The sequence below is a fragment of the Agelaius tricolor genome, unplaced genomic scaffold, assembly GCF_023055355.1.
Source record: "Agelaius tricolor isolate 1412-34295 unplaced genomic scaffold, bAgeTri1.0.p SCAF_68, whole genome shotgun sequence".
In the NCBI taxonomy this organism is placed as follows: Eukaryota; Metazoa; Chordata; class Aves; order Passeriformes; family Icteridae; genus Agelaius; species Agelaius tricolor.
The window spans coordinates 785,256-812,234 of record NW_027269328.1 but is presented as its reverse complement, the minus strand read 5'-3'; the positions used below and the strand labels follow the sequence as shown (position 1 = coordinate 812,234).

The 26,979-nt window shown below is 60.9% G+C and overlaps 3 protein-coding genes across 3 annotated transcripts in view; 1 reads left to right on the top strand and 2 right to left on the bottom strand.

Annotated features, from left to right (window-relative positions):
- Nucleotides 1–14,841, top strand: part of HADHA (hydroxyacyl-CoA dehydrogenase trifunctional multienzyme complex subunit alpha) — a 29,382-nt gene extending 14,541 nt beyond the window's left edge. Inside the window, exons 8-20 of the mRNA XM_071417186.1 lie at nucleotides 813–935; nucleotides 1,554–1,672; nucleotides 2,505–2,561; nucleotides 5,164–5,273; nucleotides 5,536–5,670; nucleotides 6,226–6,397; nucleotides 7,559–7,645; nucleotides 9,057–9,197; nucleotides 10,270–10,338; nucleotides 10,544–10,739; nucleotides 11,074–11,188; nucleotides 11,980–12,125; nucleotides 14,315–14,841. Of these exons, the coding sequence (XP_071273287.1) occupies nucleotides 813–935; nucleotides 1,554–1,672; nucleotides 2,505–2,561; nucleotides 5,164–5,273; nucleotides 5,536–5,670; nucleotides 6,226–6,397; nucleotides 7,559–7,645; nucleotides 9,057–9,197; nucleotides 10,270–10,338; nucleotides 10,544–10,739; nucleotides 11,074–11,188; nucleotides 11,980–12,125; nucleotides 14,315–14,460 (1,616 nt within the window). The 3' untranslated portion in view covers nucleotides 14,461–14,841. The remainder of the gene's footprint in view (nucleotides 1–812; nucleotides 936–1,553; nucleotides 1,673–2,504; nucleotides 2,562–5,163; nucleotides 5,274–5,535; nucleotides 5,671–6,225; nucleotides 6,398–7,558; nucleotides 7,646–9,056; nucleotides 9,198–10,269; nucleotides 10,339–10,543; nucleotides 10,740–11,073; nucleotides 11,189–11,979; nucleotides 12,126–14,314) is intronic.
- A 705-nt stretch (nucleotides 14,842–15,546) lies between these two features.
- On the bottom strand, nucleotides 15,547–24,025 carry GAREM2 (GRB2 associated regulator of MAPK1 subtype 2). Its single transcript, XM_071417185.1, is given in 7 exon segments — nucleotides 15,547–16,583; nucleotides 16,670–16,762; nucleotides 16,764–16,834; nucleotides 17,334–18,440; nucleotides 19,512–19,642; nucleotides 22,233–22,373; nucleotides 23,824–24,025. Coding segments are annotated over 7 exon segments (2,511 nt in total). The 5' UTR covers nucleotides 23,936–24,025; the 3' UTR covers nucleotides 15,547–15,727.
- Nucleotides 19,649–21,317, bottom strand: LOC139584899 (uncharacterized). The gene is made up of 3 exons (XM_071417251.1): nucleotides 21,254–21,317; nucleotides 19,987–21,015; nucleotides 19,649–19,906 (listed from the first exon to the last, which is right to left on the bottom strand). Exons 1-3 carry the CDS (start codon nucleotides 21,315–21,317, stop codon nucleotides 19,863–19,865), a joined length of 1,137 nt encoding a protein of 378 aa, XP_071273352.1. The 3' UTR covers nucleotides 19,649–19,862.
- Nucleotides 24,026–26,979: the final 2,954 nt, after the last annotated feature.

Below are 26,979 nucleotides of genomic sequence, written 5' to 3'. Positions count from 1 at the left end.
GTCATGGAGAGAGTGTCCTGAAGGTCCCTGAGCCTGATCTGACTGCAGAGTTGGATGTAACTTGGCCCTGAGCCTGCTCACGGTTGGTCATAACCCAGAAAAACCAAACAGGAGCAGGGAATGGAGTGGGAGCAGTCCAAAGGCCCATCATGTTTTGTCTGCTCCTGGTTTCCCTGCATCCAGAGGCCCCTCATCACATTGTGTCTGCTCCTGGTTTCCCTGCATCCAAAGGCCCATCATGTTTTGTCTGCTCCTGGTTTCCCTGCATCCAGAGGCCCATCATCACATTCTGTCTGCTCCTGGTTTCCCTGCACCCAAAGGCACATCATCACCTTGTGTCTGCTCCTGGTTTCCCTAGATCCAAAGACCCATCTCATTCTGTCTGCTCCTGGTTTCCCTAGATCCAAAGGCCCCTCATCACATTCTGTCTGCTCCTGGTTTCCCTGCATCCAAAGGCCCATCATCACATTCTGTCTGCTCCTGGTTTCCCTAGATCCAAAGACCCATCACATTCTGTCTGCTCCTGGTTTCCCTAGATCCAAAGGCCCATCATCACATTCTGTCTGCTCCTGGTTTCCCTGCATCCAAAGGCCCATCATCACCTTGTGTCTGCTCCTGGTTTCCCTGCATCCAAAGGCCCATCATCACCTTGTGTCTGCTCCTGGTTTCCCTGCATCCAAAGGCCCATCATCACATTCTGTCTGCTCCTGGTTTCCCTGCATCCAAAGGCCCATCACATTCTGTCTGCTCCTGGTTTCCCTGCATCCTCATCCCTCAGGGATAACCTGTGCTGTGTTCTCTGCTCTCCCCAGGGCCAGGACTGAAGACTCCTGAAGCAAGAACAATCGAGTACCTGGAGGAGGTGGCCATTGGCTTTGCCAGGGGTCTGGCCAACAAGACTGTGTCTGCCAAGAGATCCAGAGGGCTCATGCAGAGTAAGTCAGCATGGAGAAATCCCAGGGGACAGCAGTGAGTGTAATCCAGCTTGGTTTTTCTCCAGGATGTGTTTGTGCTCCTACTTCATTCCATTTCAAAAGCAAGTTCTTTCACATTGGAGTCATCTCTTGAGCAATATGGGGTGGTAGAGAAAACATTGCCCTGCAGATCTGGGCTTTGGCAGAGCTGGATGTGGTGGCTCCTGAGCTTGCTGGAAGGGAGGCAGGTCCTAAGGAGTGAGAGGCAGCAGATACCTCCAGGGACTGTCCATCTGCAAAGTTCTGGTGGCAAGTTCTGCACCAAGCTGGTGAACTCAGGTGGGAAGAGGTACATGGGACTGCTCCATGCTGATCCTCAACAGCACAGCCCAGGAATGGGGACATCTGTGGGAATTCTGCTCCACAGGGCTCAGGGTGTCACCAGTTGTGTTAGGAGGACACTTCAGCCCTCCATGAGACTTGTCCATGGAATAATCCATGGAGACCCTGTGAGCAGCCTCTGCTGCCTGTGCCTGGGTTTCAGGTGCATGTTTCTAGTGCAGACATTCACATTTGTATTTCTTTACCATCCTGGCAGGCACAGCACTGTGCTGACCCCTGTTCTGTCCCACCTTGCAGGGCTAACAGACTATGCCATGGCTCTTCCCTTCGTCAGGCAGCAAGTTTACAAGACAGTGGAGAGCAAAGTCCAAAAGCAAACCAAAGGGCTCTACCCTGCTCCTCTGAAGATCATCGAGGTAACTCCCCTGCCAGGTGGGAGGAGCTGCAGGGCAGGTGGATCTGTGGGAAAACGTGGGACAGGCAGAGGGAAGGGGATCCTTCCTCTGAGTCAAGCCAACATCCTGATCCTCACGGGGATCAGTCCTGAGGGGTGCTGGCTGTGGGGCAGAGCTCAGAATCACTGCTCCAAATATGAGCACCAGTTCATGGCTGCTGGTACCAGTGAGGGGGAGAGCAGGAATCCCAGCTGGGGGAAGGCTTAGCTGGAATATTTTGTCCATGAGACTTTCAACTGCAGTTTTCCCAGGTTTTCTATAGTCTCTGAAGAGTTCAGAAGACCTGTTTGGCACCATAAAAATAGAAATTGCTATAATTTTCACAGCACTAACTACATATTAGTGTACATAAAGTATTCACTGTAATACTTTAGCTTTTTAACTTTATAATTAATACTTTATCACAAAAAATACTAACTTTATTAGTCCCTTCTGTTACACACAGTTCCTGTTACACTCTGTGAATAAATCCTTATTGTAAAATGACTTTTCAATACTGAAGTTGATGCCAAAACTTCTCTAAAACCTGTGAAGGATTTGGAGAGCAGTGACATTACAGAAACACAGCTCCTAAAACCACAGGGAATGGCTGAAAACGACCCTGGTGGTTAAATCCTCACCTGTCCTGTGCTAGAAGGACAGGGTGACACAGAGCAGCAGGGACAGGACTCAGGGAGTCTGAAATGTACCTTGAATTTTGGGAAAGGGTCACTGGAGACAACAGGGAATCCTGTTAAATTGTGTGTTTGCAGCATGACCAAACTGTGCTGTGTCTTTTCTGCTTTTGGATTAGGTTGTAAAAACTGGTCTGGATCAGGGGAGAGATGCTGGATACCTCATTGAAGCCCAGGTAAGGAGGGGAGATCCTGGCAGGGATCAGGTCCTGCTGTGATGCCTTAAGGAGCTGGAACAGAGGCTAAACAGAGTTAAGAGGAATAAAGTGAATATTTATTGAAGTGACTTCAAAATACACCCTGGCAGTACCCAGATGGCTCCAAGGTGGAAGCAAAAGAGGACTTGGTCAGGAGATCTCACACTTTTATAAGTTTTAGGCCATTTGCATATAAGAGTTAACTGTCCAATTAATAGCTTCAAATGATGAAGTTTCACCCTCCTTGCTTGCTTGCCTGCCCTCCTCTTTTCATGTTGTTTATGCTTTGAGCCTGAAGTTTGAAAGATTGTCCTTGAGTCTCCAGCTGGAACAGAATTGTTTTGTCTCCACCACCCCATGAAAAGATCCCAGTGATGCTTAATACAAAGCTAAAAGCTGCACACCAAAACAGAACAGAAAAACTTAAACCCCAAGGTATCAGGTGTGTTCAGGGGATCTGTGTTTACCCCACCAAGGGTTCATCTGTGTTTACCCCACCTGCTGCTTATCCCATCCCACCCCCTGCCATGGGCAGGACACCTTCCCCTGCCCCAGGCTGCTCCAAGCCCCCTCCAGCCTGACCTTGGGCACTTGCAGGGATGGGGGAGCCTCAACACAAAGCACCCACAAGCAGGGCCAGGGTGGCTGAGAGATGCTGCTCCTCCTGGAAGGGCAGAGCTGAGGTTCCACACCCCCCTCTAGGAGCTGGCTGCAGATGTTTCATCTCTCACTCATCTCACCATGCTGGCCTCATGTCCTAAACACCATCCAGAACTGCTGGAGCTTTGCTGGGACACAGGGAAAACTGGAATAGAGTTTAGCTGAGGGTGTAGGACTGACTGTGGTGGGCAGATCCAGGGCTGGAGCAGGCAAGTGTCCTCCCCAGCAGGGAGGACCTGCTTTATCCCATTTCTCCCCCACACACACAGTCTTTGTTTCCCTCAACCACCCTCATCCCTCCACTTCTCTGCCATAATAAACAACCTCTCCCTAATTATTTTTTTCCTCCCTGGTCCTTGTTTTGCCACACTTGTGCTCAGATTTATTATTTCTGGTGCCACAGAGGCAATTCTGGCTGTGCACAGAGTCACAGGTGGGCTTAGCTGGGCACTGCCAGCTCTGCAAGATTGAATCCCCAGCAGCCCCACATGTCCCACATCTGATTATCTCTGTATTTGGGTCATTCCCAAGGTCCTTGTCCCTTAAATGCTGCTGAAATCCATCCACCTCCCACTTCCCTGTGCTTTGTAACTCCTTTTGCTCTTTTCTGGTGCCAGGGCCTGGTCTGAGCTGTAGCTGTCACCTTAGCAGTGCCCCATCCCTGCTGGTTGTGCATTCCAGCCACGTTTGGGCTGGTGCTGAATAAAAGCCTTGGGATACTCTGTTCCTTACAGCAAAGAATGAATAGGTTTTTTTTCCCCAGAACAGCAGCAGGATGGAGATCTTCCCAGAACCCCTGAAGAATAATAAGTGTCAGTGTTGTGGCTTTTTTACTGTCTCACTCTCTCCCCCAGGACAGGAGTTTGCAGATTCTCTTCTAGGCTTTGTTTTGGGTATTTTTAACTGGCAGGACAGGACAGTGGTGAAGGAAGGTGCAGCTTGCCCCAAACCTCATTCCCTGCTTTTTCTTAGCAGGCTTGGCTCAGACAACTTTTGTTTTGTGTGTGCATATGCTTTGTGTTCCTCAGAACATTCCTGCTGAGTGCTGGGAGGTTATGCAGGCCTTAGATTCTGTTGCCTGTGATCCTCTGAAAATAGGATCAGGCTGCTGCTGTCAGAGAGAGCTGAGTTGTTTGTAAGGAGTTTTGTCAAAGCCTGAGGACAGGGTGCTTCCACCTGGATCTGTGGGAACAGGGGCCCCAATTAATGTGGGATGTATGTGGGGAAGGAAGGGTCTCATGTCAGAGGAGTCCAGTCCTGTCACTGAGGAACTGAAATCATCAAATCCCAGGATGGATTGGGTGGGAAGGGACCTTAAAGCCCATCCAGTGCCACCCCTGCCATGGCAGGGACACCTCCCACTGTCCCAGGTGGCTCCAAGTCCCAGTGTCCAGCCTGGCCTTGGGCACTGCCAGGGATCCAGGCTGGGCACCCTGTGCCAGGGCCTGCCCACCCTGCCAGGGCACAATTCCCAATTCCCAAGATCCAATCCATCCCTGCCCTCTGGCACTGGGAGCCATTCCATGGCTCCTGTCCCTCCAGGCCTTGTCCCCAGTCCCTCTGCAGCTCTCCTGGAGCCCCTTTGGGCTCTGAGCTCTCCCTGGCTCCTTCTCCTCTGCAGGTGAGCACCCTCAGCCTGGCTCCAGCCCTGGAGCATCTCCATGGCCTCCTCTGGGCTCTGTCCAGCAGCCCCATGTCCCTGTGCTGTTGGGGAGGAGGAGGAGGTTGTGCAGGGTGGGCTGTGCTGAGCCCAGCAGGTTCCTCTCCTCAGAGGGGACCTGGGCCCTTGTCCCTTTTCTTGCAGGTTGCTCACCTGTGCAGTCACACAGTGCCTGTCTCCCCCTTGCCATGTTTTTGTGTGCTGGCACTGAGGGAGCTGTTTCATGCCAACACCTCCTCTTCCCTCTTGCCTTTCTTCCAGAGCTTTGGCCAACTTGCAGTGACCAAGGAATCCAAGGCACTGATGGGGCTCTACCACGGGCAGGTGCACTGCAAGAAGAACAAGTTTGGGCACCCTCAGAGAGAGGTCAAGTAAGTGCCAGTGTGGGATGCCTGAGGGAGCAGTTGGGGATCTCTGAAAGGCTCCTTTAAGGGACTGAGTGAGCTGCAGAGCTGTGATCAGAGCAGAGGTTTCCAGCCTCCAGAGGCTGAGCACTGCAGTTTGGAGGCCTCACTGCTGTGTTGCCTCACTCAGGGGGTGCCTGGGTGGATGACAGGAGCTGTGTGACTGTGCCAGCAGTGATGGGGGTGCTCCATGTCCATGCTGAATGTGTTCCCTGGTCCTTCCCTGCAGGACTCTGGCAGTGCTGGGAGCAGGGCTGATGGGAGCCGGCATCGCCCAGGTTTCCGTGGATAAGGGCATCAAGACCATTCTGAAGGACACGGCACAGAAGGGTCTGGACAGAGGCCAGCAGCAGGTCTACAAGGGGTATGTGAGTTCAGGGGCTTTGCTCTGGTGGCACTGGGCTGGGTGAAGTCACAGTTCTCCTCTGCTGTCAGCATCAGCAGCTCCTGACACTGCTGTTCTGCTGGAGGAGCCACTGGATGTCACAGCAAAGCTTTATTTTAATGTTATCCCCTGCAGTGTGCTGGGATATTGCTGTGGGATAGGCTCAGCCTTAGCTCCTTAGGTAGGCAGAGACCTAAGAGTCAGCAGTAACTTCTAGAGCTAAGGAAAGAGTGATCCCTAAAGGCAGGGAAGGCATTCCAGGGTTTTTTTCCTGGATTTCTCTCCCTGTTCTCCTGGCTCTGCAGTAATAGTACTCAGCTGTGTGTCATCAGGAATGTCAGTGACCAGCCTTCAGCTGAGCTGTGGGAGCAGGACTCTCCTGTTCCCACGTGGAAGGAGGGGTCACAACACAGAGTGACAGTCCTGCAGGGTCAGAGATGGAGTTTTGGGGGGAGACAGGAGGGATCCCCTTGGTGCACCTCCAGCAGCCTGGCTGCTCCACTCAGGAGCTGTGACAGAGCTGTCCCTCCCTAGGCTGAACGGCAAAGTGAAGAAGAAGAGCCTGACATCATTTGAGAGGGACTCCATCCTCAGCAACCTGATGGGCCAGCTGGACTACAAGGGCTTTGAGAAGGCAGACATGGTCATCGAGGCCGTGTTTGAGGACATCAATGTCAAACACAAAGTGCTGAAGGAGGTGGAGGCTGTGAGTATCAGTCCTGAGCAGCCCCTGGATGGGGGCCCCTGGCTGGTGGGGGGTCCTGGGCTGTGCTGCTGGGTTTGTCCCCTCCCCTTTGTGCTGCACTTGGGCTCTGGGTACAAATCAGTGACACCAGGACGTGGATGAGCATCCAGGGCAGCCTTTCTGTTCACTGGGGACCCTCCCTGCTCAATTAAGGATTTGGTATCTGAATGGGACAAAAAAAAAGTGCTCCAAGAAATGTTTCCATTTGTCTGATGACATTGATGTGACAGTGATGTCCTTGGGTATCTCCACACCTTCACCTGCTGTCCCTGTGTTCTATCCAAGGGCACACTGAGGGAAAGGGTTCCCTGCAGTGTCTCCTGTGGCTGCAGAGACCTTCCAGAAACATGGCAGCTCTGGGCCTGGTATTGCAGGCCTGGGAGAGTTCAGGGCAAGTCAGAGCTGCCTGACTTGAGCTACTGCTTTCCAATTAGTTTCTAATGAGCAAACCCTCGTTAGCCAGGGCTCCCTGATCTCCCAGGGCTCTGCACGATCCTGTGTGCTGACACAGCCCCTTGTCCCCTCCAGGTGATCCCTGCTCACTGTGTGTGTCCCTTGTCCCCTCCCAGGTGATCCCTGCTCACTGTGTGTGTCCCTTGTCCCCTCCTAGGTGATCCCTGCTCACTGTGTGTGTGTCCCTTGTCCCCTCCCAGGTGATCCCTGCTCACTGTGTGTGTCCCTTGTCCCCTCCAGGTGATCCCTGCTCACTGTGTGTGTCCCTTGTCCCCTCCAGGTGATCCCTACTCACTGTGTGTGTCCTTTGTCCCCTCCAGGTGACCCCTGCTCACTGTGTGTGTGTCCCTTGTCCCCTCCAGGTGATCCCTGCTCACTGTGTGTGTGTCCTTTGTCCCCTCCAGGTGATCCCTGCTCACTGTGTGTCCCCCTTGTCCCCTCCAGGTGATCCCTACTCACTGTGTGTGTGTCCCTTGTCCCCTCCAGGTGATCCCTGCTCACTGTGTGTGTCCCTTGTCCCCTCCAGGTGATCCCTGCTCACTGTGTCCCTTGTCCCCTCCAGGTGATCCTTGCTCACTGTGTGTGTCCCTTGTCCCCTCCAGGTGATCCCTACTCACTGTGGGTATCCAGGTGATCCCTGCTCACTGTGTGTGTCCCTTGTCCCCTCAGGTGATCCCTACTCACTGTATCTTCGCCAGTAACACCTCTGCCCTCCCCATCAGCCAGATTGCTGCTGCCAGCAAGAGGCCTGAGAAGGTGAGTCCCCAAGGCCACGTGCCCTGCACAGAGCTGTCCTTGCTGAGGTGGCTTTGCTTTAGAGACCTTCTGCTCCCTCCTCAGGACATGGCACAGCTCATCCTCTACTCCCAGTGCCAGCTTTGAGCAAAGAGCTTGGGGGCAGGTGAGGAGGAGAAGGTGGATCCAGCCCAAGGGTGGTGTTGGTGGGGCAGGTCAGCACACATCAGAAGGTGCTGGGGGCAGAGAAGCTGTGGAAGGTTGGAGCCAGGTGGGGCTTGGGCTCTGCTCCCAGGGAAAAGGGACAGGATGAGAAGAAATGGCCTCAAGCTGTTGCAGGGCAGGTTCAGCTTGGATATCAGGAGGAATTTCTTCCTGTAAAGAGTAGTCAGGCATTGGAAGGGGCTGCTCAGGGAGGTTTGGAGTGCCCATCCCTGCAGGTGTCCAGGGAATTCCTGGATGTGGCACTGAGTGCTCTGGGCTGGTGACAAGGTGGGGATTGGGCACAGACTGGACTCAGTGATCTTGCAGGGCTTTTGCAGCCTCAGCCCATCTGAGCAGGAGCACTGATCCTACAGCCCTGAGGCAGCAGGGACTGCCCTGCCAGGGCTACCTGTGGTGCCTGGGAGTGTGAGGTGACCTGCTGGAGTTCCTGTCACCCTGCTGAGCCTCTTCCTCGTTTGCTGTGGGACCTCTGTTGGATCCAAATTGCCAACTGAGCCTCATTTGTTCATCCTTGCAAATTACATCCTCTTGCTGTTTAAATTGCCTGTACAATGGCTCTTAGGGGGAAACTCATAGGAAGTCAGTTAACTAATTAGCACATTTTCTTTAATTAGTTTTGCAGCCTGCAACTCAGCAAGGTGCCTCTGACTTACACAGGGCTTGGTGCCAAGTGTGGCTGCCAGGAGGCATGAAGGTGACACGCTGATGGCATGGTCACATTCACACAGTGAGGCACACTGAGATAATCTGCACTTAAACGCTGTTCCCAGGGGAAGGCTGCACTTCCCTCTCTAATGAGTTCCTGGACAGAAGCCTTCTGATCCTTAAATTCACTTCCTCACCCAAGACATGCACAGGCAGCATGCAGGGACTCCCTGAGCCCAGCAGACTGGGTGGGGCTGCACTGCCAGCTCAGGTGCCCCTCCAGCTCACACCATGCCCCTCATTTCCCTGGGGATGAGCTCAGGGAATCCCAGGCAGATTTGGCTGAAGTGGTCCTGTAAAAGTTGTACCTTTATCCCCAAAGCCAGGAGCTCCTGGCCATGTGCTGTGTCCTTGGGAAAACCAAGGAGAGAAGGGAATTGGAGAGCACTCCTGTCATACAGGGGTACAGAGTGTGCTCAGGGCCTCCTCTCTGCACTCAGCTCACCCAGCTGATTCCTCTGGGAGCCAGAATGCCTCTGAACCCAGCTCTTCTGTCTGCCAGGTGATTGGGATGCACTACTTCTCCCCTGTTGACAAGATGCAGCTGCTGGAAATCATCACCACAGAGAAAACCTCGCAGGACACAGTTGCTTCTGCTGTTGCTGTTGGCCTCAAGCAGGGCAAAGTGGTCATTGTGGTGAAGGTGAGGAGACACTGCTGGGGCTGGGTAATGAATAAAAGGGTTTGTGCACTCAGGGGAGGGTGAAACATGTCTGTGGACACATTGGCTGCTCCTCTGAGAAGTGAAAAGGGAAGTCAGGAAGGGGCAAGTGCCCGGGTGATCCTCACATGTCCCACAGGGCAGGCATGGAAAGCCACCAGGCACACGTGCAGGGCCAGCACGAGGAGCTGGCACTGCTGCCCCACACAGCTTCCAGGGCATCCCAGACAGAGCACAGGACTGTCACCACCTCAGCTCCCTGGCAGGCTGCAAGGACAGAGGCTCAGTGAGCAGCAACCCTCCTCTGCCTGGCTTAAATCTTGAGGGAGAGGGGCAGGAATACATGGAAAAGTGGATTTAGATTGGATATTAGGGAGAAATTCTTCCCTGTGAGGCTGGGGAGGCCTTGGCACAGCTTGCCCAGAGGAGCTGTGGCTGCTCCATTCCAGGAATTGTCCAAGGCCAGGTTGGACAGGGCTTGGAGCAACCTGGGGCACAGGAAGGTGGCCCTGGCTTTTTCCTGGTTCCTGAGGTTGCCAGAGTGCTGAGCATGTTTCTCCTGTAGTGCTGGGAAAACTGGCTTGTCAGAAAGTGCTCTGGGCATCTCCAAACACCAGTGGGGACACAGAGCTGCTTCCCTGAGCCTCATCCCCACCTCAGCTGCCTCCCTGCAGGGCAGTTTGCAGCTCATCTGTTGCTTCCTGACTTTTGGAGAGCAGCAGAGGTGGAACAAACTGGCTTATGCTGGTTTCCCTTGTGCTGAGCACCCTTTTCCTCACCAGCCTGTTGGGTTTGGTGAAGCAGCAGCCTGCTCTGGACCTGCAGGCACTAGTTCAGATAAAAACACTGGGATGGGAACTTCCAGGGAGTAGGTTCATGGAAGCCTGCAAACACTGCTGAGCTTTACAGGGAAAAAAAACCCCAAACCTATTCTAGCAGTCACTACCATAGTGTAGGAGATGGGGTTTGGGGTGTCTGAAGTGCAGCCTGGGCTGTGAGCCACAGTTCTGGTGCTGCCAAGAACTCACCTGCCTCCCTGCACTGCTTTTCCCAGGATGGGCCTGGATTCTACACCACCAGGTGCCTGGGGCCAATGCTGTCTGAGGTGGTCAGAGTTCTCCAGGTGAGCATCCCCAAACAGTCATGGAAATTGCTGAGCTGGGGTGGGCTCAGCCTGGCCGTGGACAGGAGAGGGTGTGTGTCACCAACCCTGGGTTTTGTGGCTGTCCCCAGCCTGCTCTTGGCTCCTGTTTGCAGTCAGTTCGTGGGGCTGGGCTCTCTGCCCCACCTCATCCCGAGATGCCACGGCTTCCCCTCCTCTCCTGCAGGAGGGCGTTGATCCGAAGAAAGTGGATGCCATCTCCACGGCCTTCGGCTTCCCGGTGGGAGCGGCCACGCTGATTGACGAGGTGGGCGTGGACGTGGCCACCCACGTGGCCGAGGACCTGGGCAAGGCCTTTGGCCAGCGCTTCGGAGGGGGCAGCATCGACCTCTTCAAGCTCATGGTGCAGAAAGGCTTCTTAGGTGAGCTGCTAAGGTGTTCTCAGCTAAAGGGTGAACCCTCTGCTCCGGGGAAAGCAGCAGCAGGGGGAGGACAGCCCTGGGAATGGGGCAGGAATCCCTCCCACAGAAGCAGAGGTGCTGTTGGTCTGTGGAACCAGAGAAAGGGCCTGGCACAGTGGCAGCATCTTGCCCAGGTGGAGCTGGGTGCCTCCCCTGTGGCCCTGCTGAGGCAGCAGGTCTGTGCTCTGAGGTGCAGAGTGCTGGCAGCAGGAACAGCAGGCACAGAACAAGATCCAAGGTGGCAGGAGGAAGCAGGACACGTGCAGGAGCTGATTGTGTGCTGTGATCCCCGCAGGTCGCAAGGCAGGGAAAGGCTTCTACGTGTACCAGGAGGGAGTGAAGAACAGGAGTGTGAATTCTGGCATGGATGAGATCTTGGAAAAGTTCAGAGTGCCAGCGAATCCTGATGTGTGAGTACCTGTGTGTGAGGGCAGGCTGGGGCTGGCTCCTGCCCTGGCCAGTTCCTTGGGCTCTGAGGTGGCATTGAGGAACATGGTGCTCCAGGGCTGGAGCCCCTCTGCCATGGAGCCAGGCTGGGAGAGCTGGGAGTGCTCACCTGGAGAGGAGAAGGAGCCAGGGAGAGCTCAGAGCCCCTGGCAGGGCCTGAAGGGGCTCCAGGAGAGCTGCAGAGGGACTGGGGACAAGGCCTGCAGGGACAGGAGCCAGGGAATGGCTCCCAGTGCCACAGGGCAGGGCTGGATGGGATCTTGGGAATGAGGAATTGTGCCCTGGCAGGGTGGGCAGGCCCTGGCACAGGATGCCCAGAGCAGCAGTGGCTGCCCCTGCATCCCCTGGAAGATCCCTGGGGTTTGGAGCATCCTGAGATAGTGGAAGGTGTCCCTGGCACTGGATGGGCTGAGGTCCCTTCCAGCCCAAACCATTCTGTGATTCCATGTCATTGCTGAACACAGAGGCTGATAAAGCCCTTGCTTTGATTCCAAATCCATCTGTGCACAGTGCTGAGTGCCATGCTCCAGGAAGCCCTGCTTGGGCACGGAGGTTGCACTAGAGGAGCCCCAATGGTCCCTTCCAATCTCAGCCATTCCCTGGTTCTTAGTGCCTGCTTCAGGACACTCCCAGAGCTTAGCCCTGACCCTCACATGGACTGGGACACCCCCAGGGAGGTCATTCCCACCCCTGGCCTGGCTCTGTGTCCCACCTGTGTGCTGTCCCTGCCCAGCTCACAGCCTCTGTCCCACAGCTGCTCCGACGAGGACATCCAGATGCGCCTGGTGACGCGATTTGTCAACGAGGCCGCCATGTGCCTGCAGGAGGGCATCCTCAGCAACCCCGTGGAGGGGGACATCGGCGCTGTCTTCGGCCTGGGCTTCCCCCCCTGCCTGGGAGGTGAGTGCTCTGAGCTGAGCTTTGGGCTCCAAAGCTCCCCGTGGGCTGCAGCCACGTGGCAAGGCCAGGTTTGAGCTGCAGCCTGAGGAAATGGCCTCAGGCTGCATCAGGGAGGGTGTAGGGTGGATATTGGGAATAATTCCAGGCTGTGCAGCCCTGGCACAGCTGTGCAGAGCAGTGGTGGACTCCCCATGCCCAGAGGGATTTAAAAGCCTTGTGCATGTGGCCCTTGGGGACATGGGGTAGTGGCAGTCTTGGCACTCCTGAGGAATGTTTGGAGTCAATAGTCTCAAAGGGCTTTTCCACCCTAAATAATTCCATTACTCTGATGCTGTTTCTTGACACTGCTGCTGGAGTTCACCAAGGCCTTTTGGACCTGCCCTGGTGCTTCTGCCACATGCCTGGTGCTTTCCCTCCTTGAGCCATGTTCAGACTGAGGGAGCAGCCCCAAGGGACTTCTTACAAAGGCCTGAGGGACAGGACAATTGGGAGTGGCTTCCCATGGTTGGACAGAATATTGGGAAGGGATTCTTCCCTGAGAGGGTGGGCAGGCCCTGGCACAGGGTGCCCAGAGCAGCTGGGGCTGCCCCTGGATCCCTGGCAGTGCCCAAGGTCAGGCTGGACACTGGGGCTTGGAGCACCCTGGGGTGCTGGGAGGTGGTGAGACTTGGCAGGGTGGGAATGGATGGGATTTGAGATCCCTTCCCACCAAAACCATCCATGATTCTGTGATCATCCATGTCCCAGCTTGTCCCCAGCCCTCCCCAGCTCAGCTGAGCAGGGAGCAGAGTCCCTGATGGGAGACTGGGGGGTCTCTTGTGGAGAAGGATGAATGGGACAAAGCCATTGCTTCTGGGTGCTGGGACCCTTCCAGGCACCTTGGTGCTTCTACTTCCCTGTCCCAGCAGTGTGTCCCTGTCACAGTCATGTCCCTGTCACAGCTGTATCCGTGTCCCTGCCATGTCCCTGTCCCAGCAGTGTGTCCCTGTCCCTGCTGTGTGTCCCTGTCCCTGCTGTATCCTTGTCCCTGCCGTGTCCATGTCCCCGCCATGTGTCCCTGTCCCAGCCGTGTGTCCTTGTCCCTGCCATGTCCCTGTCCCTGCTGTGTCCCTGTCACAGCCATGTCCTTGTCCCAGCAGTGTGTCCCTGTCCCAGCCATGTCCCGTCCCAGTTGTGTCCTTGTCCCCACCGTGTCCCTGTCCCCGCCATGTGTCCCTGTCCCAGCCCTGTGTCCTTGTCCCTGCCCTGTCCCTGTCCCTGCAATGTCCCTGTCACAGCTGTATCCGTGTCCCTGCCATGTCCCTGTCCCAGCAGTGTGTCCCTGTCCCTGCTGTGTCCCTGTCCCTGCTGTATCCATGTCCCCGCTGTGTCCCTGTGCCCACCATGTCCCTTTCCCAGCAGTGTGTCCCTGTCCCTGCCATGTCCCTGTCCCTGCTGTGTCCCTGTCCCAGATGTGTCCCTGTTACACCCATGTCCTTGTCCCAGCAGTGTGTCCCTGTCCCAGCCATGTCCCGTCCCAGTTGTGTTCTTGTCCCCGCCGTGTCCATGTCCCAGCCGTGTGTCCCTGTCCCTGCCCTGTCCCTGTCCCTGTCATGTCCCTGTCACAGCTGTATCCGTGTCCCTGCCATGTCCCTGTCCCCACCATGTCCCTGTCCCAGCAGTGTGTCCCTGCTGTATCCACGTCCCTGCCGTGTCCTTGTGCCCACCATGTCCCTGTCCCTGCTATGTCCCTGTCACAGCTCTGTCCCCGTCCCCACTGTGTCCCCATCACTGCTGTGTCCCCGTCCCCATCCCAGATGTGTCCCTGTCCCCCACCGTGTCCCTGTCCCCACCGTGTCCCTGTCCCCTCCCTGTCCCCACCGTGTCCCTGTCCCAGCCATGTCCCCGTCATAGCCATGTCCCTGTCCCAGCTCTGTCCCTACTGTGTCTCTGTCCCAGCCATGTCCCTGTCCCCGCCATGTCCCTGTCACAGCTCTGACCCCGCCATGTCCCTGTCCCCGCCATGTCCCTGTCCCCGCCATGTCCCTGTCCCTGCCATGTCCCTGTCCCCGCCATGTCCCTGTCCCAGCTCTGTCCCTGCCCTGTCCCTGCCCTGTCCCTGTCCCAGCCATGCCCCTGTCCCTGCCCTGTCCCAGCCATGCCCCTGTCCCAGCTCTGTCCCTGTCCCAGCCATGTCCCTGTCCCCGCAGGTCCCTTCAGGTTCGCCGACTCCTACGGCGCCCGGCAGCTCGTGGACAAACTGCGCAAGTACGAGGCCGTGTACGGCAGCCAGTTCACACCGTGCCAGCTCCTGCTGGACCACGCCAACAGCCCCAGCAGGAAATTCCACCAGTGAGGTGGCCTGGTGACACCCCGACAGCTCCTCCAGCCGGGCCTCAGCTCCCCTCAACACCCCATTCTCCATAGGTTAATCTGCAAAGCTCCCGGGGGAGGAAGGGAAGAAAGGAAGGAAGGAAGGAAAAAAAGAAGAAAGGAAGGAGGGGGGCAGGAGGTTGCCTCATGGCTTGTAGTCATTTCAAGTGCCTTACCAGCCACTGTGTGTTGGGTACATCCGTCCCGTGCCAGCCTGGGCCTGGGGGCTCCGTGCTGGGGGAGGGAATTCCTGCTGCCTTTGCCTCCAGAGCTCCCAGCCTGGCCAGTAGCATCCAGCTTGTGGCTGGAGCCAAGGCCTTGCCTTTCCATCAACATCCACCAAAATAAAGCCCCATCTCCTGGGTTTGGACTCCTGCTTCTCCTTCCATCTCCCTGAGGGAACGGCTTGAGTGGGGATTGACTGCTTCAGGCAGTGCCTTGGGGTCCTGTCCGTGGTGTAGTGGGTCCATGGAGGGGCAGGATGGCAGCGGTGCAGGACAAAGCAGTGTCACCTCTGCCGTTACTCAGGACTTGTGAGGAGCCTCCAGCTCTCTCTGCCACGGGGGTGATCCTGGCAGGTGATCTGGCAGATGGACCTGCCTGTAATTGCAGATGGAGCAGCCAAAGGCCAGAGGGCCCCCCCGTGGGGAGAGATCAAGTTAAGCTAAAAGGCTTTAAATCTCTGGGCACCTGTCACTGGGCTGGCCCCCCCTCCCTGGCTTCCTTTCCAGCTTCCTGCCGTTTTCCTGCTCCCTGGCAGGCCTTGGGCCATGGCTGAACCCTGCTGCTTTTCATGTCACCTCTCCCTGTCTTTCAAAGCTCCCAGGCCAGAATTGGGCCAAGACATCATCTCATCTGCCTCTGCTGAGTGCTGGGGGAGGCACGGGGCTGCTAATCCCTCCCCAAGGGATGGGAAGGATCTGCAGGGAGGGGAGAGACCCCTCAGAGCATCAATCCTCCCCCCTTCCCCTCCTCCCCAAGCAAGGGCCTCCTCTGGGGGCTCATTACTCTCCCGTACATTTATTATGCTAATCCACAAGGATTAAGTTAAACCAGTCGACGCAAAATCCAGTGTTTTCCAGCCCTTTGGGGCCAAAATTACTGTCCAGTGTTAAAAGGGGAATTGGGGAGGGCTGGGCAATGGGAGAGGAGAACCTGCAGCATCAGAGAGGGACGGGAGCGGGGCCACCCAGAGCCGTGCTCCGGGTGACTTGGGGACCCTCCCCGTGCAGGGGGTCCCCGGCGTGGCACTAGATCTTGGGGCGCCAGCCCTTGATGAACTGCATGATCTTCTTCACCTGGAGCTTGGTGAGGCGGAAATCGTCGGCCAGGATCTCCTCGCTGAGCTGCACGAAGATGCTGCCGTCGATCCTCTCGCGGGCGAAGAAGCTCACGACGTCCTCGGAGAGGCCGATGAAGCGCAGGCACTTGGACACCTCCTCCAGCGACAGCGCCGACAGGTCGGCGGGGGGCAGCCAGGCCGGGCCGTCCCCGCTGGGCCGGGGGGCGGCCGCCGGGGCTGCCCCGTCGCCCCTCGCCGCCGGCGGCACCTCGATCACCCCCTGGGCCAGGTACAGGCGGGTGACGCCCTCGGCCCCGCGCAGGACGGCGGGGGACAGCGGGGCCGCCCCCCGGATGACGATGCCGTCCCCGTCCAAGCCCTTGGGGGGCCGAGGAGGGGCCGCCGGCTCCTCGGCGGGGGCGAAGGGCTCCGGCGAGGAGGAGGAGGAGGGAGCGGCCGGGGCCGAAGGCGCCGCTTTGGACCACTCGGGACTCTCCGGCCACTCTGCCGGGCCGGCGAAGGGGTTGAGCGCCCCGAAGGGGGCAAAGCGCTTCTGGGGGTGCGGGGGCTTGAGGCGGGGGCAGCTGCGGAAGGGCTTCAGGGGGGGCTCGGTCCCCAGCAGCGGCGTGGAGCAGCCGCTGCCCGCCCCGGCGCCCGGCTCGGGGAACGCCCAGGGGTCGGACCAGGAGCTGGGCGCGGGCTGGGCCGGGGGCAGCGGCCGCCCGGGGGGCTCGGCAGCCTTGCAGTCGGCCCAGGTGCAGGGGTAGCAGTACAGCGAGTACGCGTCCGGAGAGGGCGAGGCGCTGCCGCTGCGCGGGGCCGACCTGCCGGGGCGAGAGCGGTGTCACCGTCACCCCATGGTTCCAGGTACCCCCCACCCACCGTCCCCGGTGTCCCCGGAGCCACTCACCCGTCGTGGAGCCCCGAGGAGTAGTAGGAGAGGCTGGGGCTGGGCGAGGGCGCGGGTGCCAGCTTCGGGCAGCGCAGGGGGGCCGGGGGGCTGCAGGGCGCCGGGGGGGCGGCTGCCCCGGGGCGGCACCGGGGGCGCGTTCAGCAGCCGGCACTCCTCCTTCACCTGGAACGGGGCAGCGCCGTCAGGGCCCCGGGGGGACCCGGGGATCCCCGCGGCTGGACGGGGTGATGGGGGCTCGGGGACAGCCGCTCCTGCCCGGCCGCAAAGCTTTGGGTGCAGCTGGGGACACTTGGGGCCCTCCTAGCCCGTGGTGCGAGGAGATCAAAATACTGGGGTACCCCGTGGTGAAGGGGAGGCTGAAATTTGTGTAGGGAAGGCCAGAGGATCGGGTACCCCACGGTTCCGGGCAGCCCAGGAGCTTGAGGTACCCGATGGTGCAGAGAGCCCTGGGGTGCCTCGGAATGAGGATCGGTGGTGGGCAGCCCTGGGGACCCGAGGTCTGAAGATTTGGGTGACCAAGCAGAGCTGGGGAGGGACCCCAGGGCCAGGGGGCAGGGAGGGGGTCGGGCTGCCCTGCCACGGCTCTGGCCTTGCCACGGATGGGCTGACAGGACCCCGGCGATGCCATTCCCCATCCCTGGGGACGGGAGCGGGCTCTTACCGCCTCCGATTTGGGTGGCACCGGGGGCGGGGTGTCCCCGCGGGGCTCGTCCCCGGGGCGGTGCGGGGAGCCCAGCGGGGTGACAGCCCCGAAGGAGACGAGGTCGGGCCGGCCGCCGCTGCTGCCCAGCTCGCAGCAGCCCTCCGGGCTGGGATTGCTCCACAGCTCCTCGTAGGGAATCTCCAGCGGCTCCTGAGTCCTGAACTCGGGCTCGGCCCAGTCGGGCGTCATGTACTCCCGCTCGGGCTCGGGGAAGTCGGGCAGCGGCGGGCGCGGGGTGCCCCCGCCGAGGCCCCGCGGTCCCTGGCAGCGGGCGGGGGGCTCCCGGGGACCCCCGGAGCCGCAGGCGCAGAGCGAGAGGCGCTGCAGGGGCTGGCTGAGCTCCTCGCGGCCGCAGGCGGGCAGGCAGAGCCGCAGGCGCCGCGGGCTCGCGCATTCCTCCAGCAAGTCCGGCTTGGCCTCCCGCACGGCCCGCGAGTACTCGTCGGGGTTGAAGCGGTCGTGGCAATACGCGGCGCTGTCCCGCAGCAGCTTCTCCAGCTGCGGGTCCCCGGCCAGCAGCCCCTCGGGCAGCTGGAAGCGGGGCATGTCGGTGAGCAGCAGGAAATGGAAAGGCACCAGCTCCTCCCGGCGCAGGATGCAGCACAGCACCACCGTCTTGGAGATGATGCTGACCAGCTTGTAGCAGTGGCCCTCTCGGATGGCGTGCAGGTCGTAGGGGTTGCGGGCGGGCCGGCTGGGCACGGCCACGTTGACGGGCAGCCGCACCTTCTCGATGATGCTGCGGATGGTGTGCTCGCCCTCCTGCAGGCGCAGCTCCAGCGGGCTGCGGGTGCTGAAGCGGCCCTTGCACTGGAAGGGCAGGCTCAGGCTCTCGTTGGTGCGGTGGTTCATGCAGATCAGACACGGCATCTTGCCCTTCACCTGCCGCGCCCCCGCCGCCGGCGCCGCCTTGCCCAGCTTGCGCAGGAGGGTGTTGAAACGCGACTTCTCCTTCACCGTCTTGGCGCACAGGATCTCCGCTTGCCCCATCAGCGTCAGCTCGTCCCCCGCGTTCAGCGTGAAGTTGTAAACCTCGCTGTCCTCGCTGAACTCCCCCGACACCACCTGCCCGCGACAGCCCCAACATGGCACCCGCTGCCCTGCCCTGCGCCCCCGACACCCCAACACCACCTCTGATGTCCTACCAGCATCCCTGACATCCCACCACCATTCCCTGATGTCCCACCAGCATCCCTGACATCCCACCACCATTCCCTGATGTCCTACCAGCATCCCTGACATCCCACCACCACCCTCTGATGTTCTACCAGCATCCCTGAAATTCCACCACCACCCTCTGATGTCCTACCAGCATCCCTGACATCCCACCACCACCCTCTGACATCCCACCACCATCCCTGACATCCCATCACCACCCTCTGATGTCCCACCAGCATCCCTGCCATCCCACCACCATTCCCTGATGTCCTACCAGCATCCCTGACATCCCACCACCACCTCTGATGTCCCACCACCATTTCTGCCATCCCACCACCACCCTCTGATGTCCTACCAGCATCCCTGAAATTCCACCACCACCCTCTAATGTTCTACCAGCATCCCTGAAATTCCACCACCATCTCCTGACATCATCCTACCATTATTCCTTATCCCACCACCATCCCCTGATGTCCCACCACCATTTCTGACTTCCCACCACCATCCTTGAAATGCCACCACCCCTGACATCCCACCACCATTCCCTGATGTCCCACCACCATTCCCTGATGTCCCACCGCCATCCTGGACATCCCACCACCATCCCCCAATATCACCCCACCATTATTCCTGATGCTCCAACACCATCTCAAAGTCCCACCACCACCATCCCTGCTGTCCCACTGTCCTCTCCTGATGTCCCAGCCCTGTCCCCTGCTTTTCCCTCCTTTATTCCCCCCACCCTGCAGTGCTGTCCAACCAATTCCCCCAGTATCCCACCACTCACCCCTGGTGTCCCACCCCCGACCTTCACTGTCCCACCATCCTGTCCTGATGTCCCACCACCCCCCAAAGTCCCTGTCCCCTCACTCCCGCTCCCCTCCTGCCCCACCGCTGTCCTCGGTGTCCCCTGCCACCCCACCGCCCCTCCCTGGTGTCCCCTGCTGGCCCAGCCCCGTCCCCTGCTGTCCCCAGGACCTTCACGCTGAAGGTGATGGCCTCCATGACGAAGATGCGGTCAGGGAAGATGCTGGCCACCTCCTCCACGCTGTTGAAATACTGCACAGGCTCGCGGAGGTCCCGGTCCTGGTCCAGCAGCTTGAACTTCCCTGCAGGGACCCCCGAGGTGAGAGGGGCCCAGCTCCTCCCAGGGACCTCCTGTCACCCCTCTGGGGCCCTTCATGGGGGACAGCCACCCCTGAGGTGGCCTGGGGTCCCCAGCTCCTCCCAGGGACCTCCTGTCACCTCCCCAGGGCCTTTCACAGGGGACAGCCACCCCTGAGGGGCCCAGCTTCTCCCAGCGACCTCCTGTCACCCCTCTGGGGCCCTTCATGGGGGGAACAGCCACCCCTGAGGCAGCCTGGGGTCCCCAACTCCTCACAGGGACCTCCTGTCACCCCCCTGGGGCCCTTCACAGGGGACAGCCACCCCTGAGGCGGCCTGGGGTCCCCACCACAGGTTTGGGGACATTCCTGGGGGCTTTGCCAGTGGCCAAGTGCTGCAAGGGGACCCCAGAGCAGCCCCTGGGGGGTTTCTGGGTGGGACAAGGCATGGGGTACATGGGATGCACCCCCAAAAGCGTTCCTGGGAGTGCCCAGAGCGGCCCAAATTGCCAGGGGTGCCCACTGCCCCCCAAAATCCCATCCCAGCCATGCCAGGGCACAGTGACCCCACGGCTCAGGTGGGAGAGACACTGGGAAGGGAACCGGGAACGGGGAACGGGGAAAGGCGGGAACGGGAATGGGAAAGGCAGAAACGGGAATGGGGAAGGGCAGGAACGGGAATGGGGAAGGGCAGGAACGGGAACGGGGGAAGGCAGGAATGGGAACAGGGAGAAGCAGGAACGGGAGTGAGGAAAGGAGGAAAGGGAGCGGGGAAGGGCAGGAATGGGAATAGGGAGAGGCAGGAATGGGAGCAGGGAGAGGCAGGAACGGGAATAGGGAAAGGCAGGAATGGGAACGGGGAACGGGAAGAGGCAGGAACGGGGAAGGACAGGAACGGGAATGGGGAAAGGCAGGAATGGGGAAAGGCAGGAACAGGAGCGGGGAAAGGCAGGAACACGGAAAGGCAGGATTGGGAGCAGGGAGAGGCAGGAATGGGAATGGGGAAAGGGAGGAACAGGAATGGGGAAAGGCAGGAACGGGAGACAGAAAGGGCAGGAATGGGAACGGGAATAGGCAGGAATGGGGAACGGGCAGGAATGGGAACTGGAAAGGGCAGGAACGGGAACGGGAATGGGCAGGAACGGGAGCGGGAATGGGCAGGAATGGGAACTGGAAAGGGCAGAAATGGGAACGGGAACGGGAATGGGCAGGAACGGGAGCGGGGCAGCTGCAGCCCCAGCACAGCCGCCTCCACCGGCACCGGCTGCCGGGCACGGACCTGAGGCGAATATTAATTATAAATCCCCGCCCGCCCGGCCGGCGGAGCTGGGACACCAGAGCTCCTCGCTTGGCTCGGGGGCACCCGAGGCTGGAGCCGGCTCAGCCCCGCATCCCGGGGCAGCGGGGGCACGGCCGAGCCCCGAACGCTGTTAACAACAGCCCAGCCCCCTGCAGCCCCCGTGGGACGGGCGATTAACCCCTCCCCCGCTCCATTTCCCATTATTTATTTATTAGCAGGACTCATTACCGCCGTGGAGCACTTAGAGGGGTCATTAAGGCTCTGGCGGCTGCCGGCAGAGGCAGCTCAGCACCTTTGTCTGCGCTGCCGGCCCCAGCCTGGCCCCATCCTCATCCTCATCCTCATCCTCATCCTCATCCTCATCCTCATCCTCATCCTCATCCTCATGCCAGCCCAGCTCCTCCCCAGCCCAGCCTCATCACTCTCCTTGTCCCCATCCCTTCCTCATCCCATCCCAGCTCATCCCTGTCCCTTTTCCCCATCCCATCCTCGTCTCTCTCCCATTTCCATCTTTATCCCATCCTACCCCATCCCATCACTGTCCTTGTCCGCATCCCATCACCGTCCTTGTCTGCATCCCACTCCATTCCATGGATCCCATCCCTTCCCATCCCATCCCATGGATCCCATCCCATGGATCCCCTGGATCCCATCCCATCCCATGGATCCCATCCCATGGATCCCATCCCATCCCATCCCATCCCATCCCATCCCATCCCATGGATCCCATCCCTTCCCATCCCATGGATCCCATCCCATCCCATCCCATGGATCCCATCCCATCCCATCCCATTCCATGGATCCCATCCCATCCCATCCCATCCCATGGATCCCATGGATCCCATGGATCCCATCCCATCCCATCCCATCCCATCCCATGGATCCCATGGATCCCATCCCATCCCATCCCATCCCATGGATCCCATCCCATCCCATGGATCCCATCCCATGGATCCCATCCCATTCCATCCCATCCCATCCCATCCCATGGATCCCATGGATCCCATGGATCCCATGGATCCCATCCCATCCCATGGATCCCATCCCATCCTATCCCATCCCATCCCATCCCATCCCATGGATCCCATCCCATCCCATCCCAATCCCCATCCTTGCCCCTCTGCAGCTCTGCCAGGGGTGGGGGCAGCCCCCAAACCGGAGCATCCCCTACCCCAAACTGGACCTTACTGGAGCAGCCCCAGCGGGCAGAGGGAGGGCAGGGGGGGCAGGTCCCGGCTCCGCTGGCCCAGGGCCACCATTCCCGTTGTCACCATTGTCCCCACCCGCCGCCCCCACCTGGGTACTGGAGCGGGATGTCGATTTTGGGCCCGATGACGTAGTGTCCCTCCTCCAGGCTGTGCGCTGTCACCGTCGTCCACTGCCGGCACGAGTGGACCAGGAGCACGTCCTGGGCTGTCACCCCCTCCACGCGCTCACCTGCGGGGGGACAGGGCTGTCACCACCGCCACCCCCCCCACACACACCGCCCCGCCCCCCGGCGCCGCCGGACGGACGGACGGACGGACGGAGCGAGGGATGAGCAGGTGCCGCTGCCAAGAGCCGCCAGTTGCCCAGGAAACAATTTCTTTGTGCCCCCTGAAAAGCTGCAGCCGCCGCAAACAAGAAGTTTATTGAGCGCGGGCCCCCTCGGGAGCCCTCCAGAACCGCGGCACCCCCGACACCCCCCAGTACCCCCGACACCCCCCGGGCACTCCCGAAACCCTCCGGGCACCCCCTGCAGCCGGGATGGGCCCTGATCTGGGGGGGACACGGCCAGGCTGGGGGTCCCCTGCATCCCCTGCTCCCCACAGCCCCACAAGCACCTCATCCCCTGCTCCCCACATCCCCACAGCCCCACATCCCCTGCTCCCCACAGCCCCTGCTCCTCACATCCCCACAGCCCCACATCCCCCTCTCCCCACTCTGCCGGGGTTTGGGGGGTCCCAGCCAGGCCCCCCCAGCCAGGCCGTGTCCCAGGGAGGGTGGGGAGGGGACACGGAGGCTCCCAGCCCCTGCCAGCACCTCCCGAGCGTCACCCGGCAAGGGTGACAGTGGGGAAAGTTCTGGGCCATGGCTGGGGGACCCGGGCCCCACAATTTCCCACCTCAGAGCCCTGAGGGGCAGCCCCGGCCCCCCCACCCCAAAGGACCCGACCCGAGCAGCCCCGGAGCCGGGACAGCAGCTGGGGCTCACCTGGCCCCAGCCTTCCTCCCTCCCTCCCTCCTCCTCCTCAGCACTCCAGGCTCCTTCCTTCTCCCGTCTTTCTCCTCCTCATCCCTTCAGCCTCTTCCAGCCGACTCTTCATCCCTCCAGCCTTCCTCTCTCCCTCCAGCTCCTCCTCACTTCTCCAGTCGCCACTCTCTCCTCACTTCTCCATCTTTCCTATCTTCCTCTTCATCCCTTCCTCCGAGCCTTCCTCCCTTCCTCCTCCTCACTCTCAAGCCTTCCTCACTTCCCCATCCCTCTACCCTCCACCGCTCCCTGCTCCTCATCGCTCCACTCTCCCTCCCTCCTCTTCGTCTCCCCAGACTTCCTCCCTCCCTCTCTCTTCCCGGTCCCTTCGTCCTTCGTCTCTCCCTTTCCCTCATCACTCCAACCTCCCTCCCTCCCTCCTCGTCCTCACTCTCCAGCCTTCCTCCCTCCCTCCCCATCCCTCCGCCTTCCACCCCTCCCTCCTCCTCATCACTCCATCCTTTCTCCCTCCTCCTCCTCCTCACTCCAGCCTCACTCTCCGTCCCTCCATCCTCCCTCCCTCCCCTGGTCCCCCCAGCCTTCCTCCCACCCTCCTCCTCCTCCCCATCACTCCAACCTCCCTCCCTCCTCCTCCTCCTCCTTCTCGTCCCTCCAGACTTCACCCCCCGCTCGTGTCCTCCCCCGCCGGGCTCACCCTGCCCGAGGCAGACGAGGGTGGGCAGGCGGCACTGGCTGACGATGGCGTCGAGGGGCAGCGCCGCGGGGCTCCAGCGGAGCCGGGCCAGCCCCGCCGCGAGCTTCTCCATCGCATCGCGGCTCAGGCCGGCCCCGGGCCGGGCTCCATCGCCGCCGCCGCCGGGCCGGGGCCGGGGCGGGGGGCGGGGGGCGGCGGGAGCGGGGCAGGAGGAGCCGCCCCCCGCCCGCCCCCGGCCCCTCCTGCCCGCCCGCCCCGGCAGGCGGAACCCCCCCGGCGGGGGCGGGCGAGGCGGCGGCGGGCGGGGACCCCCGTGCGGGGCACCCCCTTGGGACTGGGCACCCCCGTGGGACCGGGCACCCCCTCAGCACCGGGCACCCCCTGGGACCGGGCACCCCCTCGGCACCGGGGACCCCCTCGGCACCGGGGACCCCCTCGGCACCGGGGACCCCCTCAGCACCGGGCACCCCCTCGGCACCGGGGACCCCCTCGGCACCGGGGACCCCCTCGGCACCGGGCATCCCCCCGGGCCGGGCACCTCCCCCCGGCACCGGGCACCCCCTCAGGACCGGGCACCCCCTCAGGACCGGGCACCCCCCCGGGCCGGGCATTTCCCCCCCCGTGCCGCGCATCCCCCGGCGGGGCCGCTCCGGGGCTGTCCCGGGCGGGTCGCGCTGCCCCGCGGGGTTGGGGGGCGGCTCCGCCCGCGCCCTCGGGCTCCGGGGGCTCAGCCCCGGCTCGCTCCGGGGTCCCGGGGGTTCGGCTCCCTCCGGCCGCCGAGGGAACGGGCGGGGAGCGCCGCGGGGACCCTCCCCCGTCCCGTCCCGTCCCGTCCCGTCCCGTCCCGTCCCTTCCCGTCCCGTCCCGTCCCGTCCCGTCCCGCTGCTGGGGGCGCGGAGTCGCCGGGAGCTGCCGGGGGGTCCCAAGCGAGGGCGGCGGGGAGCACAAGGGACCGGTGGGAGGGACCGGGGGGACCCCGATGCTGCCCCACACCCCGATGTCCCCGCCGGGACCCCGCGGGCCGGCTCTGCCGCACGGACGCGGAGCACAAATGGGACCGGGAGAGGGGGACGGGGACGTCACAGTCAGCGGGGACCCTCGGCAGCGACATCAGCGTCGCCCCGAGCGGGGACTTCGCACTCTGCGGACTCCCGGCCGCCCTGAGCGGGGGACACCGGACCCGGTGGGTCCCCGCACCCTCGGTCACTCAGCCCGGGGGGAGAAGCCCCGGTCCTGCTCTGCAGCGTCTGGTCTGGATCCCCCTCCCCGGTCCTTTGCCGGCTGCATTCCCACTCCAATGGAGACTGGGCTGAGGAGGATGAGGGAGTGGAGGAAGCAGCAGGTGCCCGGCCCTGGGGACGTGTCACTGTGTGCTGTCCTCTGCCCCCGTCACTGTCCCCGGGCCAAGCACAAGGGGAGGCTGCTGGACGGGGAGGAGCAGGGATGGGATGGGATGGGATGGGATGGGATGGGATGGGATGGGATGGGATGGGATGGGATGGGATGGGATGGGATGGGATGGGATGGGATGGGATGGGATGGAACAGAGGTGGAACAGTGAGAAGGGTGAAGCAGGAGCAGGGAAGGAGCAGGGATGGAGAAGGAACAGGGAAAACGATGGAGCAGCTGTAGGGAAGGAGCAGGGATGGGAAAGGAGCAGGGAAAGGGAGGGAACAGCTGTAGGAAAGGAGAGGGGACAGGGAAGGGCACGTATGGAACAGAGCCAGGATGGGGATGGAGCCAGAGTGGGGATGGAGCCGGAGTGGGGATGGAGCCGGGATGGTGGAGCAGGGATGGTGGAGCTGGGATGGCGACAGAAAGAAGGATGCAGCAGCAGGAGGAGGAGGAGGAGGAGGAGGATGGGGAAAGCCCCAAGGCTCAGTGCCGGGGGTGACACGGACAAACGGGACACTGGGATGGCGTCCATGTGGGGAAGGTCCCTGCCAGGCCCCCCCTCCCCGAGACTCCCTGGGAGTTTCCCCCCAAATCCCGCACCCATGGGTGGCTGTGGGGGCTCTCCCACGCCCTGAGCCCCCGCGATGGGGAGGATTTGGGATCGCTGAGCTGCTCCCCACGGCCTCGCCCCTGCCAGGGACGGCCGGGCCCCGCGGCCATGACACAGCCCCGGCTTTATTCCCAGCAGCGGCACAAAAAAAAAACCCACCAGCCTCTGCCGGATCCCGGCGCCATGGGAACGGGGACACCATGGCAGCGGGGACACCATGGCAGCAGGGACACCGCGGCACTGGGACACCATGGCAGCGGGGACACCATGGCAGCAGGGACACTGTGGGAACGGGGACACCATGGCAGCAGGGACACCATGGCAGCAGGGACACTGCGGCACGGGGACACCATGGCAGCGGGGACACCATGGCAGCAGGGACACCGCGGCACGGGGACACCATGGCAGCGGGGACACTGTGGGAACAGGGACACTGTGGCAATGGGAACAGGGACACTGTAGGACCAGGGACACCGTGGCAGTGGGAGGGCAGCAGCAGCAATGGGTCCCCTGCTGTCCCTGGGATGGTCCCTCACTGGGCTTTGCTGGAGGGGACATCCCTGGCCCCAGAGGCTGGCAGAGGGGACAGGGTGGGGAAGGACAGTGGCAAAGCAGTGGGGGCTCTTGGACAGCTGGAACAGCCACCCCTGATTCCCACCCGAGGCCGGGGGTGCAGAACATGAGGTGCAGAACATGGGGTGGAACAGCTGCTTCCCAAAAAACACCCAAAGTCCCTCCCCAGCAGGGTCCCAGAGGAGACCCCACAGCCCCAAGCTGGTGTCCCCCCCTCAAGGGGCTCCAGGTCGGGATGGGGCAGCCTGGGAGCCCCAGCTGCCCTTCCCAGCATCCTGCCCTGGGCAAACGCCACCGGCAGCTTTGGGCAAGGCAGCAGGAACAGCTCCACCCCCGGGCAAAGCAGCCCTGAAAGTCTGGGGGGACTCATCCCACCTCCTCCAGGGCTGGGCTCACTCCCACCGGAGCCAGAGGGGATTCAAGGCGCCCAGGAAGTCACCAGTGCAAGTTTATAAAAGCTTTTATTTGCTCTTGGTACGACCAAGAATGGGACAGTGATCTTTTATACAATTTGATACAGTAAGTGGTACAAAAGAATGTGTTTTAAATAAAAAGCCAGAGTGGAGTAGCAAAAATAT